This window comes from Protomyctophum bolini, assembly GCF_963924005.1.
Source record: "Protomyctophum bolini genome assembly, chromosome: 18".
NCBI lineage: Eukaryota > Metazoa > Chordata > Actinopteri > Myctophiformes > Myctophidae > Protomyctophum > Protomyctophum bolini.
In genome coordinates, this window is record NC_137879.1 from 18,305,880 (window position 1) to 18,327,985 (window position 22,106).

At 40.0% G+C, this 22,106-nt stretch overlaps 3 protein-coding genes across 4 annotated transcripts; 1 reads left to right on the forward strand and 2 right to left on the reverse strand.

Annotated features, from left to right (window-relative positions):
• Positions 1 to 889: 889 nt before the first annotated feature.
• dmc1 (DNA meiotic recombinase 1) lies at positions 890 to 8,435 on the reverse strand (the record flags this gene model as incomplete). Of its 2 annotated transcripts, none has more annotated exons than XM_080788583.1 (13): positions 890 to 995; positions 1,333 to 1,449; positions 1,939 to 1,999; positions 3,437 to 3,551; positions 4,049 to 4,122; positions 5,586 to 5,677; positions 6,214 to 6,286; positions 6,369 to 6,410; positions 7,355 to 7,407; positions 7,651 to 7,733; positions 7,898 to 8,044; positions 8,199 to 8,240; positions 8,376 to 8,435. In XM_080788583.1, the coding sequence occupies 13 exons, from the start codon at positions 8,433 to 8,435 to the stop codon at positions 926 to 928; spliced, it is 1,029 nt and encodes a 342-aa protein (XP_080644709.1). In that variant the 3' UTR covers positions 890 to 925. The 2 variants fall into 2 exon arrangements, with proteins under 2 accessions (XP_080644709.1, XP_080644708.1); XM_080788582.1 differs by having other exon boundaries at positions 8,199 to 8,243.
• A 1,281-nt stretch (positions 8,436 to 9,716) lies between these two features.
• tomm22 (translocase of outer mitochondrial membrane 22 homolog (yeast)) lies at positions 9,717 to 14,618 on the reverse strand. The gene is made up of 4 exons (XM_080788938.1): positions 14,306 to 14,618; positions 12,979 to 13,097; positions 11,404 to 11,521; positions 9,717 to 11,205 (listed from the first exon to the last, which is right to left on the reverse strand). Exons 1-4 carry the CDS (start codon positions 14,405 to 14,407, stop codon positions 11,131 to 11,133), a joined length of 414 nt encoding a protein of 137 aa, XP_080645064.1. The 5' UTR covers positions 14,408 to 14,618; the 3' UTR covers positions 9,717 to 11,130.
• Positions 14,619 to 15,232: 614 nt separating this feature from the next.
• Positions 15,233 to 21,467, forward strand: maff (v-maf avian musculoaponeurotic fibrosarcoma oncogene homolog F). Its single transcript, XM_080789775.1, has 3 exons — positions 15,233 to 15,451; positions 17,804 to 17,893; positions 18,257 to 21,467. Exons 2-3 carry the CDS (start codon positions 17,861 to 17,863, stop codon positions 18,695 to 18,697), a joined length of 474 nt encoding a protein of 157 aa, XP_080645901.1. The 5' UTR covers positions 15,233 to 15,451; positions 17,804 to 17,860; the 3' UTR covers positions 18,698 to 21,467.
• The last annotated feature ends 639 nt before the right edge of the window (positions 21,468 to 22,106 follow it).

Genomic DNA, 22,106 nt, shown 5'->3' on the forward strand with positions numbered 1-22,106 from the left:
AAATAATTAGTTAAATTGAGTTGTTAATTAATACCTGTATGTTGTTTGTATGCCTGGCCTCGTGGGGAAAGATGGTGGGTGGATGGGGGAGGATTGGGAAGGGAGTTGTGGGAGAAAATATAAAAACAAAGAGTTGTATTTTCTTTTCTTTTTGTGAAACTTGCATATGATGCCATTCTCATACTCTTTGAATAAAGTTATTTTTTAATGAAGGCTATTGATGTCTGCTCCTAAAGGTAGAAGCTGTATTATTCCAAGTTGAGTCCTCATGATTTCTATATTGGTAATATATGCCCTTTTATTGAGTGATAAAGCCACTGATCAATGTATTAGTAGGTTCAACGGGATAAAACATTGTACAAACACTAAGGCTATGAAAACCAGAAGAATCTGTGAAGAATATATTGCCTATGTCTATAACCTGGAGCTTATTTATTTAGAAAAAAAGAAAAATAAATGTCCTTTTATATTCAGCTATAGGGTAGATTTTTGTCCTAACACAAACATGAAATGCCATTGACAATGTATGGAGAATTGTGTCTGAGCAAATCGATGTTACGTCATGATAATGTATGAGCGCCCCTCACTTCACACGGGTGTCATTCTTTCCATCAATAAACAGACTTGACAACAAACTCAAAAGTATGATCAATTTAATTCCACCAATGACCACCATGAATACTGAAGCAAACCAATCAATCAGCATAGAAATAAATACAACAGCTTTAAATTAACAAATCAATACAAATGCCTTAAATGGTACTTTGTTTAGCCTTAAATTGCTGAATAAATACAAATGCAATAAATACAAATGCAATACAAATGGTACTTTAGCACAACATGAACATATGTCACATATAACTGCTTTTGAAATAAACGTTAAATTAGTTACAGTAGATAGGAACAGTCATTGCATATGGTCTTTTCATTCTTTGGCATCTGCAATACCCCCAGCTGTAATGGCAAAAGTGGCCTCATTCTCTGGCATATCAGGACTAGAGTAGTAAGAGGACATAATGGAAAAGAGAAGACACATCACTGCCACATCACCTCACTAGTACAGGGGTTATACAGTGTTTCCCCCCCCCAGGCCCAGCACTACACATGTCAGACAGAAACCCTGCTTTTTTTTTTTACTACTAGGTGGCATAGCTGTAGAGAAACTGGAGAAAAATGACCCCAAAGTTTATCTGCTCCTCTGCCAAATGCAAGTAGTGAGTTGCATTGTTCTACAGTAGTCTAACTTAAGCCTGGATTAGGTGGCAGGCAGTGCTTTGGCTCCCTTGAATACTACATGTTCTTCTGAAATTACACAAAGTCTGTGGTAAGTACCTGTCAAATATCTTGGCAATTCTCAATTCTCCACGCCCCTTCCTCAGACTGATCCTTGTGGTGGAGGCGTGGGCCAGGATGTGCCCTCCAATCGGCTTCTTGGGATCAGCTTGAAACCTGGAATGGGAAAACAAGAATAAACAACCAATTAAAAACCAAACAAAATGCTCTCCTGTTCTCCCTTGATCACACTTATTGCAGTGAATGTGTTGTTGTCTGAAGTTATTTCATTTTAATTGAGAGATTATAACTGGATTTACAGATGTGAGTTTTGCAAAATTCAAGAACTTTTTGTGTGTACAGACAGTCCCCGCAGGCACACTGTTGCGCGCAGACGTGTCAGAAGAACCAGCTGAAGCCCTTCTTCTTCGTGGGGTTTTTAGACAGCTGGTGGATGGAAAAGAAGCTCCACCTCCGCGGCTGACTGACGTGACGGACAGATTCCCGGAAACGCTCTCCTCTGCGTCAGTCAGCCGCGGAGGTGGAGCTTCTTTTCCATCCACCAGCTGTCTAAAAAACCCACGAAGAAGAAGGGCTTCAGGTTCTTCTGACGCGTCTGCTCGCGACAGTGTGCCTGTACTGAGTGAATGCGATGTTATTTCTTACGTCATTCCTGCACCAGGATCCGCAGTCATCTGGTTGGTGACGAACACAGCTACATTGTACTCTAGATAGAAGAAACATGTTTATAGGCAATTAGATATGTCATACAGTACAGGGTACATTATACAGTACAAGAGTTCATGGTAGCCTCTCAAAGCCTAATGTCATCATTTAGGCATCATGTATTTGTGACACAGCCGAATCAACCAGGATTGATGATTGTGCTGTTCCTGCCAAAGTGAGTGCTTAACTTCAACTCAACAGCTCCAACTCTCTCAACTCACAATTCCACATCAACAGATCAACAGAATCGTGATGCAAGATTGGTTCTTTTACTGAAGATTCTTTATCTTTTACAAGGTCATGGAGTAAAAACAAACATAGACAAACAATACAACATGAAATCAATGCTGTCCTGTCCTTACAGCAGCTTGTAAATACAATACTTGTTTAATACAAAATAACCACTAACTGCCATTTTTAACATTAACTTATCTTACTTTCATTCATGAAATTGTCACTACATTAAATTATACCTTCCACATTAATTATAACTTACAGCATCCTGGTGAAGCGTAATAGAAGGAAAAGGCTGTACTCTCTTTGCTGTTACTAACAAAATGCTGTTTGCTAGCCAACAGTAAGAATGCCAAATAATTATTGTCAATTCATTTCGTTTTAAGATTTTGTTTGTATTTGTGCTGCCAGAGGGATGTGGGGGGGAAAATATATGTCAATTGTTGAAAATACTTGTGTAATATAAAGAAAATGAATAAACATATGTTTAAAAAAAAAGAAAAAAAAGAATGCCAAATAGATTGCCAAAAATATGTATTATTCTGTATTTGTCAATCTCATTCAATGCTAGTCAGCCACTTTTCACATCAATGTATACAACTAATTCTAATTTGACGGCAGCTGTTAATCTTAACAGCTGACGGTCGGATTCTACTCCTACCCTCTGTCAGCATAATCTGTCTATAGTACATGGCCATCTATGGAAGACTTGTGTATCTATTTGTGTGTCACCCTTATATGACTATTTAGAATTAGCCTGATTATCAGACTCTGAGCTTTCTGCTCTTGTTCACTCAGTGGAGTGTGCAGGGTCTATGGGCTGGAAACCAGGCTAATTTGGAGCAGTTTGGTGCTCAAAAGGCTTCTGCCCTGAATAATGTCATTCTAAACAACATTACATAACAGCATACAATATAAATCACATTATAAGACAAGACATTGATGAAAAACATATAAAGTCAAGACAAGGGTGTTGGTATCAGTTTCTGTTACATTATGGAATATCAGATCAATATATAAGCTATTTTCATTATTTATATACAATGAAAATGTACATTTTCCTATAAATAACTCAAATAGAAACCCTGGCTGAGACTTTAAAGGTTTTTTCCAGACTGGAGAAGAACAATATTAGAGGAAATGAAAAGGCATATGAAGGAAGGGAAGAAAGAAGAGATAAGGAGAGTGTGCCTGTGGTTCAGACCTTCAGAGATCTTCTGCAGCCTGGAGAGCATTTGGGCCAGTTTCTGCTGCCGCTCAGCCAGCTCCCCTCGGCCAGAGAAGTCCACCCGGAACAGAGCCATGATGGAGTCAATGATCTGATGGCCGAGAGATGAGGTGCAGGGTAGACAGACACTATTAATCTATCTATATTATTAGTTATTGTTGCTGTCGAACACACATTAATGGCCTTTTAATACCTTGTAGTTTATTGAAAAAGTAGCGAAAATAGCCGATACACGAACTCTTGTTGACCGGCAATTTAATTTGTAAACCTTTGGACACCAGATTCAAAGTGCTTAAATTTGTCTGATGTTTTTAAATACATTATCAACCAATGAAAAGTGAGAGCTTTCCTTGGCCTGACACATAATCATGTGAGGATCTCAGGTGTGTTGTATGGCCAATTGGCCATCTTGTCTTAACTTTGTAATACTGGTTATCTGGGGTTATCTGGTTATCTAAAAACAATACAATATATTCTACCTATAAACCTTCACAAGAGAGAATATTACAACTTTAAAAAAACAAATGAAAATCAATTAATAAAAACAACCCTGAGGATTAATTCCTGTAAAATGTCCCTTCCACATACCAGAAGTTTGAAAACTCCTCCTTCCTCGTGGAACTTGGCTGCTACAAAGTCCAACAGCTCCATCTGATGTTCACCTACAGACAGAGCACAAACTAAATAAAGCTGTAAAAGTGTGTTGCGCTATGATTCAGCTGGGTTGCGGACAAGAACAGAAATGAGTGTCTGTGCAGAAGTGATGCATCATAACGAATGGAGTTAGATTGTGTGAGTTAAATTCAAAACCTGACACATTGTGCCACAAACCTAGGTGAATTAGGGGTGCTACAAAAATGATTTAAAATAAAACTATTAATAGTTTATCCATTTTAACAATATAATTGATTTGAGTGCAACAGTTAACCACTAACCCTATTTAGAACATCATAATCACCAGTAAGACGCGCAAACGCGGGAAGCGAACACAGCTCGTACATATTTGGGTTTTGGACGTATAGCTGCTTTGGGGACTCCTTATATGGTTATGGCTGAGTCATGGTGACACAAATCACTCAGCTCCATATATGGGCACAAAAGCGGGACAGACAGACAGACAGACATGATCTGCTAGGTCTCATAGTAAGTGCTCACTGCGTTCGCAATCACTGCGTTCGCAATAACGTCATAATAGGCAAAAGTTCCATACGAGTAAGACGCGCGAACGCGGGAAACGAACGCACTCAGCTCCATATATGGGCACAAAAGGGGCCAGGTCCACAACAAACAAATCACTGGCCCCTTTTGTGCCCATATATGGAGCTGAGTGGACCTGGCCCCTTTTGTGCCCATATATGGAGCTGAGTGATTGCTGATGCAACACACTCCATATTTGGATAGCGGGACAGACAGACAGACAGACACACACACAGACACACAGACATGATCTGCTAGGTCTCATAGTAAGTGCTCACTGCGTTCGCAATAAAGCAAAAACAGCAGATCTACGTAATGATCTTATAACGATGTGAGCTTGTAGATTTGTTTTTGAGTGACATCATTGTAAAACATAACTATAAAATAGTACCAAAGTGGTTAATCAGACAGATCCATTTAGAAAAATGTACTATATTACAATTGCATGTTCATTCACTACAGTGCATAGATGATGTAATTAAAAAGTTATCAATGTAAAATAATCGATAGTTGCAGCCATATACAGTAATGTCTTACTAGGAAACGAAAGGCGGACAATTCAGTAGCCACTTTATTAGGTACACCTGCCCATCAACATAACAGCATGCTTATGTATAGCATGCTCAACTACTCTTATGACAAGTTCTGCAGTCATTGTTCAACTAAACAAAATTAGAATGGGCAAGATGATCTAATAGGTTTGTCACAAACCCCCACATTTGTTTCATTGGCCAATGTAATGATTCTATCCTATTCCTAGGGATCTAGATATGAACCATATATGAATTGGTTCTTGTTGTAATATATCTTTTGTAATACGGTAATTCATGGTTGTAATAATTTCAAGTGAATTGGATTCATTTATTTTTAGTAGGTGCTTTATTAGGTAAGGGTCCCTAATAAAGTGGCTACCCTACTGTGCACATACTGGTGTATGCTCGAGCATAGAGCACGTTGTCAAGGACAGCATCGTGGTCCACATTAAACCGCTCAGCGATGTTCTTCAACCTATCTGGACGACTAGAATCAACAACCATACAAGTCAAGGGTAATATGGGACTTAAATAACACTTTACAACTTTACAATAAAGTACCACAGACGAAAAACAGTCTAAGTCCACATTTCATTCTGACCCCTCCACGAAAAGGCCTCGTTGTCCTGAACCCTTATCTATCATTTATACATTATGGATCAATAGTGTGGACTTAGACTGTTTTTCGTCCGTGGCATTATTTTATTGATGGTTTATTTTCTTAAATTAGACCTTTCACATGTTTGCTTGTGTATATATTTGTAGGAAATGCATACAAGTGTTATATAATAAGCACATTTTACACAGATGAGTTCCTATGTAAAAGTTAAATGACATATCCAAAATAATGAAGTATCCAATACCTGATAATAATAATATGACACATTCATATATAATGAATATGTTAAAGTTAGCAGTTGATACTGTAATAGGACTTCTATACTGTAAGTACAGAGCCTGAGAACTTAATTCCCAAAGGGGATATCAAGTCACCAAGCTACAATGTATATGAATAAAGGATACAAGGTGTGCTCTGTGTCGATGAAGATGACTTTGCCTCCGGTGTAGCCATCTTCTCCAGGTAGCTGAGCTGTGACTGAACAACAGTACACACTCAGTCTAAGTAATTAATTTAGTTCACTCAATGTTTTCATTATCTCTTTGATGAGATAACTTACCACAAAGTGTGTGTGAGAGCTGAGTTTTCCCTGTCCGGAACTCTGTTGAAATATATTTATATGTGACAAATACATCTAACACTCTGCTTAGTTTTTGTACATTTAATTGCTGATCAATAGTTAAACACACACACACACACACACACACACACACACACACACACACACACACACACACACACACACACACACACAGAGAGAGATTCTGAGAAATATATTATAGATTGTTAAAATATATGAATGCTAAGTTTGAATTGGGTTGCACACCTTGAAGGTCACATTCACATATTGTACAAGATATAACAAAGGAAACTAGATAAAGTGCACCTCAGGGCACAAGTCTCCACCAGGGCAGGTCAGTTTGTGGCCTCCTGGTGGCGCTATAATAGGCCAATGTGAAAAGGGTGCTATTTCTTCTCACACCTTGGTTGGCAATTGGATGATTTGAGGCATTTTGTTCCAAAAATGTGTTTTCATGATTTGAGGCTTCAAAACGGGCCAATCAAACTGCAAACTTTGAAAGCCAATGTTAGCCAATTAGGATGGAATATGAAATATCGGACAGATCCGGCTTGATCACATGACTATAGTGTGTAATGATTAGCGGGATTTTTGGACAGAATCTGGAGGAGTAATATCCAAAAGTCGGCCTCCTGGTAGCGCTATAACAGGCCATTCTGGAAACTTTGGGGCATGTGTGTGTGCAAAATTTGGCATCAACCAGGTTAACGGTCCCGTAAATTAGCTGTACACAGATGGACGGATGGACACACGGACGGACGAACACACACACACACACACACACACACACACACACACACACACACACACACACACACACACACACACACACACACACACACACACACACACACACACAGAGTGCAAAACATACTCTCTCCCATGCCTTCGGCCTGGTGGAGACAAAAAGGCCCATAGCACAGCCCAGAGTACAGCAATAGAAATGTAGCATAACAACTCCTCACCTCCAAAGGCCTCTGTGATTGCCATGCTCTCCATACCTCCACCCAACAGTTTGCTGCAGACAGATAACATCCACAGAATATCAGTAGCTGTAACACCAGTTCAGGAAACTAGTAATATTTACCCTATTTTGACAACTGAACTTTTAGAATAAAATAGTTCTTTCAAATAATTGATTACTTTCCAAAATATCTGGTAGCTGGTAGCCAACGACATTGTAATTGTCTAACACATTCATAATAATCAACAAGTTGATTATTAAAGAGAAGCACAAAGAATCATAAACTAGCTTCTTAACTCAAACTCCTGACTCCCGGTTGTGATATGGAACACTTGCTTCCTCTTGGCACTGTACTCAAAGGCAGTCTGGAAACCATTTGTCTACAATGTGAAAAGAACAAACTGAAAGGACAATCTCTCCAAATTTCCACTCACAGAACAAGTATTATTTTATGTGCACTGTTGAATTTGTTAATAGGTTATGTAATCCTGAAAATGTGGATGAAACATTTTAAAGAAAGTCTGGATGCTCCATGAGCTCTCACCAGCATCTTTCCAGCAGCCTCTTTGATTTTATCCACCTTGGCCTCTGACAGGCCCTTGATGTTGCACAGGGACCTGCGAGTGGTCATCTGGATGCCCTTCACAGTACAGATACCCACCGACTTCAGCTTTTTAATGTCCGCCATGTTCTGTAGACATAAATAAGAGAAAATGATGAGGACAACAGAAAGAGATGAGTTGTAAGCCGCAGGTGCACATGTGGACCTGTGTGTGTGTGTGTGTGTGTGTGTTTGCGCGCGCATGTTTGTTTTGGAACATTTTCCTTATTTAGAGGTAACTCACAATTCCATGTTTCTGCAATAAGTCAATGTCTTGGAAGAAGCTCTCCTGATAGGTGAGACAAAGGAAAACAAAATACAGTAACAGGGATATTTGTTTCAAAGGAAAATAGGAGTCTTGATAGATACAGTAACAGCATATACTGTAATAGCCTAGTCCCTGTATTCCTCGTATTCTCACCTCATCCTCCTGGTACACAGCATCATCTTCCACGACTTGGTCCTCCATTTCACTTTTCATATTGATTGCAGGTAGAAGCTAAAAGTTGTGATGATAGTTTTTAACTGTCTCACTGTCAAATGGCAGCTATAGCTTGTGCTTAAGTAGGCATATATTAACGTTAGCTCGTCAACTTTTCACTGACAACTAAGCTATAGCTTTAAGCTAGGTATTAGGTAAGTGATTTTTCCGCTTTTCAGCTCGATCCCAAGGCAGACATGCTGACAATTGACATGACATGAACTACAACTACTAAAATCTACAAACACATAATACAATGCACTAAATAGCCACAAACTACCAATAATTAAATAGAAACAGCATTACACACAATATAAGAATGGAGTTACCTATATTATCAAAAGGTTAAATCAAATAGAGAACCCGTTTTGACAATTGACCAGAGTTTTCTAATAAGCACTTGACAGATTGATTGGCGGGAAGAATATAGATTGTTCTGCCTGTAGATCCCATGGTACGGGGGGACAGCAGACTGGGATTGGCTAGTTGTCCGGCAACAGTTGACGTAAAGAAAAACATATCTACCGGTAAATCTATGGTAGGCTAATAGTTTATCCAGTGGACACTAGCTATAGTAGCTATAGTGCAAGTATTATCTAGTCAGCGGCCCGTTGTTTTCCGCGAGTTGATTTGAATGAAACATTTAGATTAGATTAAATATATATATGAATTGACACAAACCATTTAGTAAATAGCTGAAGGTTACAAATCTACTTACTTTCCTAAATAATCGACAAGCACATTTTAATCAACTCAATTGATAGTGTACAGATTTAGGCTAGACAAAATTAGATTTCATATCACAAACACACAATCAATCTAACTTTCAACAGCAACATATTGTAATAATCTATTGCATCAATAAGTTTGACCCCCTACCCCTAGAGTAAAGACATATGCCTACATAGCTTTCTATCTCACTGGTGTTTTTTATTAGCAGTCATGTTGAAAACAGAGAATATGCTCCATGAGCAGAGGTAAGGACTGTAAATTCCAAATGGCCAACATGAGAGAAAAGTAAAACGAATGATGTTCAATTACACTGGACTGGAATTGTCACTTGTCAGGGTAATGTTTGTTAGTATACATTCTTTTAACTGGACATTTCACTAGGGAATGTGACACAAAGTCCAAACTTATAACAGGTTATGGCTTTGACTTTGGAGAAGTAAAGGAAATATGGCTTTTGTGGCATGTTCTTAAATTAATCAAGACCAATAACTACCTGTCTTCAAGTTCACAGGTGATCAATCATTGATCAATTAAAAGGTAGTGCTAGGCTCTCAAATGTATATTTTAATAAACCACTCTCAAAGTTTAGTATTGACAATTCCAGTACAGTTTGGCCCATACATACTGCTACTTTACTTTGATGTCAGATATTGCCCAATGTTATTGTAAGGTGCAAACAAAAATGGTAGAGATGTCAACTCTAAGTAATGGGACACCATATTAAAAAACAATCGTACCCAGAATGAAAGCTCACAAACAATACAGATAGAAATGCACAGTGTAGAGTGGATATGAGTGTGGTTTAGCAACTCTCACCTCCAATCCAGGGGAGCCAGAATGTTGCTGCTTCTCCTTCTAGCTATAAATGGTGGCCTGTGTTCTAGCCGGATCCCCAGGACTGGAGATGGGAACTACGGACTTATATTAACAGTTCACAAATCCAGTGTTGGGGTCTGGGGATAAAGAGTACTAACTGGCTTTCCTGTAATCACACACTAATTTACTCCCGTCATACCAGGTTTACAACTAGCTAGTAAAAGAAAATAGTATGGACAGACACGTACAGGCCTCCAGAACTGAGGTTGGGATTGGGAACCACTGCAGCAGAGTTATGAATCATATTTCAGCTACATAGTATGCATGTTCCACATCTTGGAATGCACTCCAGTTGTGCAGCATTGCTTTTAGTCGGCATGTACAACCCATTGATTCTCCACATACAGATGGAACCAATATATATATCAAATACCAAACAGACGTTTTCAATCGCTTCAAAGGGCAGAATGTCATTACAAGTATCACGCCCACATGGACATTGCTCAGACTGAAAACACAGACATACAATTGGTATCCTGTAGAACAATGGCTCACTGCTGGCTTTACTCGGGACCCAAATTTTACCTTCTCTATGACCCCTCCACAACCAAATATAATCAATAACAGAATATTCTCTCGTCTCTGTTCTTGGTCCACCACGTTATGCCAGTGTTTCAAGTTTCAGTTTGAACAAAAACCACCAGTTAACAAGGCTCTAGAAGTACTTTGGATCTTTCACACACCCTTTATTTGTAATAAACCACCTTCACCTGTTGTCCGTAGGGAACATACCTCACTTAAATCACTAGAAGTACATTATATATATATATACACTGTATGTATAATGTATAAAAACAAAATAGACAGATATTGCCCCATGAAGTAAGTCTCTGTGAGGTGTTTGAAAAAAGAGAGACAGTGAGAGAGGGGGACACATTAGACTGCAACACCCAGGAAATGGCAATCCTCCTCTTCAACGGCCCATCCGATTGGCCAGTCCTGGATATTGAAATAAGCATCATCAGGATAAAGCTTTCACAGTTCCATCAATTCTTCTGGTCTTCATAATCTTCTTCACCGCCTCTTTTTTGGGCTGTCCCTCTCCGCTGTTAGCGGCAGGTCTCACATTTGTGCAGGGACATCTTCGTCACATTTTGCCAGGTGCAGGTGGCATCATGCCAGGCATCCCTCCAGACATGCCAGTGTTGGGACCGAGAAGGATCTAAATGGAGAGGTGGATATAATCAGTCTTCACCTGTGCTGGGTATGCCCATTGCCCATAGATCCAAAACATGCAAAAGTATTAAGTAAAGCTTTACAAAAGGTTTAAAGAACAATGACAAAATGTGAAACAAGCTCTACAAGTTTATTTAAAGCTGTGGTCTGTGCAGAAATTATACATTCGCACACAAACACAGACCTGTCTCTGCTGTTGTAACTGCTGCTGCTCCAGTTGTAGTCTTTCTGTCTCAAACACTACAGGAAGCACCAGGATCATAAAGGAAGTGGTGCCAATCCAGAGTGCTGCGCGGGAGAAACTACATTGCACATACATACACAGACATAAAAAAGGAAATGATAAGAGGAATTAAATGTCTAAGATAAACATGAGTAATAGCTTTAGGATATGGCAAGAGGGACATATTGGTAAGATATATAATTGATTTTATATATATTATTTATTTTATATCTTGTTGTATACATTCATTTATGACTATGTGATCTGTGGTCACTGGTCAGTGGTCACAAAACATCAAAAGTGGCAAAATTCAGCTCCAGTAAGTGTGTTGCCCTACAAAGCAACACAATAACTAGCTAGCAACATATTACAAGCTAGAAGAAATATGATTATGAATAGGGCTTTAATTGTATAATTTAACAGTACACCTACACCACAAGCAACTCTTAGATCCTATTTGTAATATCTGGAATCTAGAGTTGCAATAACAACTATTGACAGGCCATATATCAAACAGAAAAGTCATATCTGATTGTATTCTGCTTTTCCCTTCAGGGGTCGCCACAGTGAATCATCTGCCTCCAGTCTCACCCCGTCCTCTGCCTCCTTTTCTCTCACACCAACAAACTTCATGTCCTCTTTCACTACATCCATAAATCTTCTCTTTGGTCTTCCTTTAGGCCTCCTGCCTGGCAGTTCCAACCGCAACATCCTTCTACTGATATACTCACTATCCCTCCTCTGCACATGTCAAACTCGAAACCATCTCAGTCTGGGCTCTCTGGCTTCATCTCCAAAACATCTTACATGCGCTGTTCTTAGTTCTGATGTACTCGTTCCTGATCATATCTGCAGCTGTACGGAAAGCTTAAATAATGCTCTTTTCATCTGCAATGTTTTTGTTTCTGTCAATAATTCTGTGCAGGTGATTATTTGTTTCATAAAAATCCACCATCGGCATGTTATGAGCTACTTTCTGTCAATAAATTATGTGCAGGTGATTATATTTATATTTATTTATTTAAGTGTTGGAGTTTAGAAGTGCTGGTTGGAAATCACTCAACGGTCATGTCCTGCGTTGTGCGTACCATCTCAATAAAATAAAAAATAAAATAAAACACAATGCAGGAGGCAGCAGGACGTTGCGTTATTGAAAATGTGCACTTCCAAACTCCAATTACTTAGTAAAATAATCACATGCACATAATTGAATGCCAGAAAGTAGCTCATAACACAAAGAGGATAATTCAAGCTTTCCGTACAGCTGCAATGTTTGTGAGTTCAACATTGTTAAATACAATCAGATAGGACTTTTCAGTTTTTCGATGTATGGCCTGCCAAGGGTTGGTATTGCAACTCTAGATTCAAGATATTAAAAATAGGATCTAAGAGTTACTTGCAGGCACCTAACCTACACCATCATGTTACATAAGATCACTACATCATTTCAGAAACGAGTAATCAATTCACTACTTTTCACTTTCTTTCAGGGAAGTGTGGATCTCTCAATGTGGAAGAGACATACTACTGACGTACCTATAGAACTGCTTGGCAAGAGAGACAGAACAATTTGCGGACACCTCTGCAGCGCTGCGCACTGTGTCAGGGAACATCTCTGTCAAACCCCAGAGCCTCTCCACCATTGTCTCATCCAACTGACAGAGAGAAAACAAAAACACATTGTTCACTGTTTCAAGTCTTCAAATAAATACTGCTCTATGTTGTGCAATGGATTATTCAATATCTATCCATCCATCCAAGGGCAGAAGGTTCCTATAATGACAGTGGGTGCCCACCTTAGAGTAGCCTATATATTTTAAGGTGCCCACCCGCCCCGCAACTTATTATTATTGGCTTATTATTTTGCCAGTGGGTGCCTAAGCTCTCAGGAACTCCCGGAGTTGACGCCCTTGCATCCATCGTACATAGGGCTGCACGATATGGACAAAAATTCATATCACGATATATATGGCAGATATCTCGATATCGATACGATGACGATATATCGTGCAGCCCTAGCTGACACCGTCGTCGGGAGACTCCAGACCTGAATCGCCAGAACATATTTTCTTAATGGACCTTGCTAGCGATGCAGGGCTGGAGCCAGGCTACAACAGGACAGAGGGACAGACGAGTGGTTTATTTTCCGAGGGGCACAGGCTAAAATAGAGGGCTGGCTTTAGAAGTGGACGATATATTGTTGATATAGACGATATATCGATATGTCGACGATATATCTATATCGCGATACCGTTGCCTTTTTGCGATACTGATATTGTGCATGTTCATAACTCGATATCGATACGATAACGATATATTGTGCAGCCCTAATATACACACACATAACAAATCAAAAGGAAAACCCTGAATAAATGAGTGCAGAAAGAAACATAACAAATCTTCCATACAGGTGTACGGCGTGATAACATCCTACAATCATGCTCTGGGGCATGTACAAAATTCTGAGGTCTATACTTGACCTCAATTCTCAGGGTTTCGGCCACAAAGGATGTATCAACTACCTATATCTACAGTGTATAAACAGTGAAACAGTGTTTCACTGTTTCTACACTGTAGGAACAATGACTAAAATCATCATAAATAGGGTTGGAAATTATGGTCCAAAGTTAACCTGCAATGTCCATGATGATTGTGCATTAGTGCGATAATACAACAAAACAAAATAACTACTCTTTAAAAGTAAAAAATACCTAACGACTGCCAGCATTAATTCCGAGAGAAATCGAAGGGTTTAGCAAGCTAGGGTCTGTATGTTCAGAAGCTAGCTGCCACTTGAATCCAGGCAAGGCTGCAGTGTGATTGTTAATCTATTTGACTTAATGTGTTGATAATAAATCCATACCTCATCATCATCGTCGTCATCATCATCATCTTCAATCTCGTCTTCAGGGGGCCGGACAGAGATGGGGCCCGCAACGGGGGGTAGCTCTTCAATTCCGGACATGGTGATCTATCTACAAGCCCGTCTCCGACAGTCTGTCTGATCAAATCAGCAGAGTCTTGGTCTTGGTCGCTAATCACAGAGAAAGGAGGAGATTATTATATTTCTTTCTCCAAGGGCTTGTGAATTTTAGGCAGACGAGGAAGGTGCAGCACCGGTCCTGCGACAGTCTGAGGTCATTCAGTAAAGCGTGCATGTGCGCGTTGGATGACGGGAAAAGGGGTCACTTCCTGGATTCGCTCAATTCGCTCAAACGAACGTCTCCCCCTGTCGTACGGACTGTCTAATGACAGGTTTGTGTCGTCAACACCATGAGCATGACATTGTGTAAAACCAATTAAAATTAGATCTTCAAACCTGTTCAGAATCATCAGTGTATCATCTACAAACTAATGATCAAGGGTCTTTCTTTCAAAAAATCTGATGAATGATAGACTGGATTAACATATTTTTATATATTGTATGACGGCCCTGATGTGTAAATAAGGGTGGGTGATGTGATGTCACAGTAAAATCAATTTAGTTAATTTACCCATTTATAACTCATTCGCAACTCATTTGCACAGCATAATAAAGGCCATATAATTCCATGATTATATGGTGTGAGATGAACATGGACAATGTGTGTGTACACAATGTATTATTATTTAGTCTATATATTGAAAAATAATAAGGAAAATGCAAGGAGAAATCCAGGGAACAGGGCAATGGAAAAGTTGGGATTTGGGCTTTCCTTTCCATGTTGTTTACATCTTTCACAGTACGCTGTGGGGGCGGGGGGAGGCTCCGCCCTCATTCCTCTGGCCTGACGTCATTGTTGGTGTGTTTTTTATGAATGAAAGAATCCAACCTCAAACAGCAGAGAGTAATTCCGGGAAAAGGCGGACTGACATTTTGTCGCCAGACACTCTCCTCGACCGACCGAGAGCAGACATATAAATCCAACCGTTCCTTGACCGTGAAGACGTTCCGTTTTCTGTTATCACCGAACACACCAACCGACGAGGACTGGTTTTCCACCGCGACTGACAGACACACCAAGGACAAGTGAGTAGGCAGCTGTTTGCTTTAATGTGCTTCTTTTAGCCCTCCATGCTAACGTGCTGCTAGCATGTTTTCGAGCCACCCTGAAGCACAAATGCTTCGATTTCTGACGGATTGTTTAGGCCTTATTGATCTCGATGTAACGCGGTGGGCACATAATGACATTACTGGACAGTGTTTTGGACGCACATTTAAGTACCTACAATGTTTAAAGCAATTTGTGTAGCATTTAAAGCCTTGCTAAGATGGATGGCGTGCGCACTTGTGATGGCTGTTTACTAGAGCAGGCTGCTTTTAGCACCATGCCAGCCAGCAGTGTCTGCATATGAAACGGGAGGATTGTTGTTGGGGGGAGGGGGGATACGACCCTGTTTCATGTGTGGAATGTGGAATTTAACTCATCTTATGTCATCCCATTCCCTCTGCTTATTTAATAAGGGGGTAAAGGGTTAACGTGTTGTGGTTGGCCAGTAACGCAATACTTTGGGATAGTCGTCATTGCATAGGCCTATACCATCTATGTAACATTATATTTGGTAATACCCAAGCACTACACCGTGATGTCTGTGGAAATCTACCCATGTGACCTTATATGTGCTGTTGTTCAGCACAGTGTGTGTGTGTGTGTGTGTGTGTGTGTGTGTGTGTGTGTGTGTGTGTGTGTGTGTGCTGGCGGAGCTGTGGACAGTGGACCAGCCAGGCAAGGCAGTTTCTTGCTGAATCACCCTGACTTTATGAAACGGTCACGTCTGGTCTGGTGGTTCGACACACACAACCAAAACTTCCCACGCTTTACGGGAAATGCAATCAAACCAGGCCTGGTGTTTAAGGATAGTTTTCATTCCACACACGTGTATGAGGAGGAGGGTTGGAATGGTGTATTTACAGTGAAAGCAGGGTTAGCGCAACTGAAATATATTGCTTTCATTGACGGTGTCTTGGTAGTCATATTTGTTGATGACTTAAAATAATGGAATATAGTTTTTCTATTTTAGCTGAATTATTGTTATAGGTGTTCTTGTCAGTGCAATGCACTCACTGACACTACTGTAGATAAAAAGTACTGTAGTACAATACTACTGAATCCATGTCACCACAGTGGGGAGAGAGAAAGGACCTGACCGTAGTTTTTTCACATTGAAAGTTCTGTCCGGCCCCTCTATGACGGTTGGTAAGGGGAAGTGTGGTGGGTTTTGGTTAGATTTCGGAGACACCTGCTTTGAGCAAGGAGGGGGTGGACACATGATCCCTCCCCTAGACGTTTCCAGTCAACAGAGAAAGCACAAGCACACCACTTGGAAGCCCTTCTTTTCACATCAAACCACTGATTAAAATAAAAGGCAACATTTGGAAAAGCTCAGAATACTGGCTTCTTCTCCTTTTTTTTATTCGCACATGACTGGCCATCTTGTGAGCACATTGTGAATGTCAGACTAAATGGAGAACAAAACTGCATGATGTTCTGAATCACATGTGATAATGCTTTTTTGTGTGTGTGTGTGGGGGGGGGGGGGCACTGAATATTTAATCATGAAAAAGGATTACTTAAATTCCCAGATAACATGATGCTAGGTTGGCCTTGTGTTTAGAGTGTCCGCCCTGAGACTGGGAGGTTGGGGTTAAATCCCCGGCCGGGTCATACCAAAGACTGTAAAAATGGGACCCAATGCGTTCCTGCTTGACACTCAGCATCAAGGGTTGGATTGGGGGTAAATCCCTGCGACATACTAGCGTCATGTACATCAAGCTGCCTCACGCTACAGAAACAGGAGATAGGCTCCTGCCCTATGGGCCTCATGGCTCGGCAAGGCTACTTAGGTTGTTTTTGTTTTTTTAAATAATTGTGGCCCCAGATGGCATCTTAACACAATTAGCACCGGGATTTCTTTCAAAATAGAAGCTCGGGGTGCCGGGAAGATATGGCTGATATTTACTCTGTAAGCCCCCCCTTCCATTCCGGACAAAAACCGAGAGACATAGTTTTGCTTGCTTACCTCGCTAAGATTGCGATATAAGTCTGATGATCGCTCGCTTCATATTTTGAACGAGAGTCATGTTGAAGTCAGAAATTAAGAGCTTAGTATATCCATCTGGTCAAAACCACGGAGAGCTCCTTAGATTACGTGCGCAGAAGAAGAGGCCAGCTAAAAGAGAAATTCAGAATATCTTTCTCTCGTTTGATATCAATGAAAATGGGCTAGGACGAAACCTGTCGGTTGGATTAGTTATGACGTTCCCACACATCGTACAGTCTAAACGCGTTAAGAGATTCCATTGTTTTGCAGAATATAGTTTTTATTTTTGTTAATATTGTCCAGCCCTAATTAAAGTATGTTATTTGGTCTATTCTTCCAGAGTGTCTAAATCCGTGTTGCCTGGTGCCTGGGGAAGAAGAACAAACAAAGTCAGACCATGACATCAGAAAGAAACAGCAAAGCCCTGAAGGTACAGTAAGACAAGTTTATTTCCATAACAATGACTTATGTTAGCAGCCTCAACTATTTCTGTAGAAGGAAAGACGTCAGCATCGATACAAATTCTTAATGTCCTCCCATTGTTGACTATTCTTTTTTCGTATCCAGTCTGCTGTTGCCTTCTACCATGTTTGCCCTTTCTTCTTTCATTTCCTTCTATTCCATCACCTCCCTTCCTTTCCCCAACTCTCCAATATTCTTTTAACGAGCCTTTTGTTTCTATTGTTATTTCTCCTTTGAATTATTTTATCTTATTTTAATGTACTTTTTACTTTGCATTAATAACCAACGTGCGAGTGAGCAAAGCTAAACGGATCCTATTGCGTCCTGTCAGGTGAAGAGGGAGTGCGGCGAGAATGTGCCCATCCTGTCAGACAGCGAGCTCATGTCGCTGTCGGTGCGAGAGCTCAACCTGCACTTGCGGGGCCTCTCCCGCGAGGAGGTGCAGAAGCTGAAGCAACGCCGGCGTACACTGAAGAACCGGGGTTATGCCGCCAGCTGCCGTGTCAAGCGGGTGTCTCAGCGCGAGGCCCTCGAACAGCAGAAGAAGGAGCTCCAGCGCGAGGTGGAGAGGCTGGGCGTGGAGAACGCTGGCATGCGGCGGGAGCTTGAAGGCCTCGGGGCCCGCCTGGCCGCCTTGCAGAGGTTCGCCCGGGGCCTTGAGTCCGGAGGAGGCAGCCTCCTGGCCACAGCCCCCCGCCTCAACACTGCCTCGGTCATCACCATTGTCAAGACTCCCTCACAACCACAGAGAGAGCAGGGATCCAACTCATAGGAGAGGGGATACCTGGACTGGGGTGGGATACATGACCTGCAATGCAAACACACATATACATGCCACATGCACACGGACATGACTGTACACACACAGGAGAGTAAGGACAAGGAAAATAATATGTAGAGCTCAACAGTGACGTTCCGGAAGTAAAAATTAATATTCTGAATGGAGGATTTAGATTAGTAAACGAAGCACTGAACCGTGTCAATGAAACTATTGTTGGGTTGGAAGTCATTGGAAATGTATCATTCACAATATTTATGGGAGGAATAGTAAATTCACTCTAACATTTCTTTAGTTTAGTACTGTTCGTTGACCCTTGTCCTTTTTTTTTTGTTGTTGTTGTTGCACCAAATTAAATGTTTTGATTGTGAGGATTTCGTGAAATGTTCCTGGTGTAAATTAATGAGAAATTAACACCGGAAAATGGAGCTGTTCAAAAAGTGAGCAGTCACTGTTGAGCTCTATAGACATAGGCACTTACTAAATGCTCATCTGTGTTACACACACACGTGCATGAACGCACACAAGACTGATGAGTTCAGAGTTGGTCATAATACTTTTCAGGCCTGCTCAACACACCTAACCACAACAGACCTAAAGCACCAAACTCACTCACACTTTTGACACACGCACACACAGACATGGACAGTGGCTGACTGAAGAATCTGACTGAAGCATAAAGTGACCGGCAAGGTGTGCGTATCCTCAAGGCCAACCATCGACAAAGCCAGCCGTACAGCTGGTGCTCTTTGACTCTGCTAGTGACTGCTCCAGTAACATGGCATCTGACCAACTGCAAAATTCCAAAGTTGGACCAGGCATATACAGTATGTTCTGCTTCCTCCAACTCAACAATGTCTGCATTCCTCTCGCAGCACACATACAGTAGTCTGATCATTTAGTCATTTCTTGTTTGGTTCTGCTTTGAAGGAGCAACACGTCTCTGCGTGTTTGTTTTGTTTTCTTTACCTGTTTAATAGGATTTCAATTTCAAGCAATATGTTTTGGTTAATCAATCTTGTCTCATCTTTAAGGAAACTGTAGATTGAAACCAACCAACCATGTACTGTGTTAGCAACTGATGTTTTCTTTTTAAAAGAAAACACAAGCCTATATTTTCTATCTTTCCACCTAGAGTTTATTTGTTCACTCCTTGTGAATGGATTTTGGAGGTGTAGGGCTGGCGTAAGACTTTCTTACATTAACTCAATGCCTTTAAGTGTATGAGGGGAGTGAAAGAATACTTTGGTGGGGAAAGGTTAAACAGTGGAATGCTACAGCTCCTTTAGAATTTATGGGCACACATTCTTTTGCTAGTTTTATATTACCAGAGGATAGCATTGTCTGAATGTAGGGCTGCACAACTATAGTTGAAGTTGTAATTCTAAATTATTTTCGGAGATGACGTGATCTGATTATTGGTGTCTATGTTGCGGTGAACCAAATATACCACGATTAATTGTAGAAGCAAAATTGCTGTATGCAATTACACAATTAATTACGAAATCCTCGTCCAATAATTCACCAAGCTATTTTCGTTGTCCGTAGATATTACTGTGCTTTAATGTGTTAGTCTGTTGTGATTTTGTATTAAAAAAAAGCAAAGCTTTGTATATCTACTAGACTCCCCAACGACAGATGTTGGTCATTTTGCTGGAACATGTTAAAAAAAGAAAAAAACCATGGGACTACATCTGGTAGGAATTATGCTCCGTCAATGCAAATTCTATTCATACATTCCTTTTTATCTGTTGTCTTTTGTAATGTTTGTACGTACGATGAAAGACGAAAATGTTGAGCGACATTTATCAGAGCTATATTCTATATTTTATTTGTATTTAAAGATAGATATTACGAAAAGAAAAGCTAACGAGTGCTGTGATGTTATGTTTTTGGTTTGGTTTTCTTTTTCCAAAAAGTACTTGTATATGACTAGTTTTGGGATTATTCCCACGTCTAATTATTGTACTTGAGTGACGATTATTATTTTGAAAAAATGTTAACTGTCGTTATGAGCTGTTTTAGAAATATGCTAAATTCAATGGCCATATTGCTGTATGATGATTTTCCGTATGCGTGTTTGCCTTGTTTGTACTAATTTCATAGTGGCTTGTAGGGATATTCTTATTTTTCTATGAAGTACCAAGGTGATGGTGTGAGTTTATTTATGGTAATAAAAAATCAAGGTTATTTCAGCATTGGCATAAGTGAGATCAGAGAGGTGATGGTAATGAGAATTGATTGGAACAGGAAGATAGATGGAATAAGAATGGAAGAAGGTACATACTACAAATGTAATAGTTGGAGAAAGATGGCTAAAGGAAGTGAGGGTTATGTGAGTGGAAGAGGGTGGAATTAAGAGTTCATGCGAAGTGTGATTAACTTAAAAATCTTAAACTGTATTTCATGCAAACTATGCTAACTAGACTTCAGTATGCTGGGTTTCAGTGGGGGGAACCAGACCTCAAATAGCAATATGATTTTTTTTAAGCAGGCATTATAACACTATATTGTGTTGATAAATACTCCTTGAGATATCATAGGGTTACTATATTTAGCTATATCAGTATCAATGTTGCATAGCAATTATTCAGTAATATTTTAACGTCTCAGATATGTCAAATTTGTGCTGGATGTTTTGTACTACTACAAAACAAATGGTCTTTGTATTTATTGTATTTTTTCTATGGTGAAAATTTAAGTACATTGTCTATTTTATATATATTAATAATTAAAATAAATGTTGTATATATTGTACATAAAATTGTGTGCTTGTCATGAGATGTGCTGGATCAAGTTAAGTAGGCCTACTGGGATATCAGTTGAGGTTGTTAAGCTTACAATTGGGGGGAAAAGCAGCAAAGTGGAACTATCTGCTGTTAAAAGATACCACTGAAATATGTTGCAAAACACCCCCCATGTTTTACACAAGACATAGCCGGTAGCCGCTATTGCTACAAGTTCACTCAAAAACGTAAAATTACTTCCTACAATGTGAATGTGAAGTTAATATTCCGACATCGTCAGAAGCTAATTTAGCCTATGCTTTGTTGTATAACAGAAAATACAAATATAAATTCAGTTTCCACTTTCTCTTGTGGGCTAGATTTAGTTTCCAGTTGACTGACTCATTGTACATGAGCTGGCCTCCCACAACCTTCGTGGTGGCCTTGTGACTGCCCTTTAACCACTTTCAATCTGGTGTCCCTATTTTGGGCTTGTTATTATAGGCAAACATTTTCCAAATTTTCTATTTTACTTTCTATCTTTACTTTCTTCCGCAAATATTTTACCAGTCCACAATGCATTGTGATCTACTGCATTTTTGAGTGGTGCAACCACTCCAAGGAACAGCAATGTCCGTCTTAACCTATGTGACTATGTATGTGACTATGTTACTATG

Excerpts from the sequence above, each read along its gene's own strand:
- tomm22 (XM_080788938.1), bottom strand. The coding sequence starts at position 14,407 with ATGTCCGGAATTGAAGAGCTACCCCCCGTTGCGGGCCCCATCTCTGTC. Across the intron at positions 13,098-14,305 it reads ATGACGACGATGATGATGAG|TTGGATGAGACAATGGTGGA; the intron begins GTATGGATTTAT and ends TCTCTCTGTCAG. Across the intron at positions 11,522-12,978 it reads CTTGCCAAGCAGTTCTATAG|TTTCTCCCGCGCAGCACTCT; the intron begins GTACGTCAGTAG and ends TGTGCAATGTAG.
- maff (XM_080789775.1), top strand. The coding sequence starts at position 17,861 with ATGACATCAGAAAGAAACAGCAAAGCCCTGAAG. Across the intron at positions 17,894-18,256 it reads GAAACAGCAAAGCCCTGAAG|GTGAAGAGGGAGTGCGGCGA; the intron begins GTACAGTAAGAC and ends GCGTCCTGTCAG.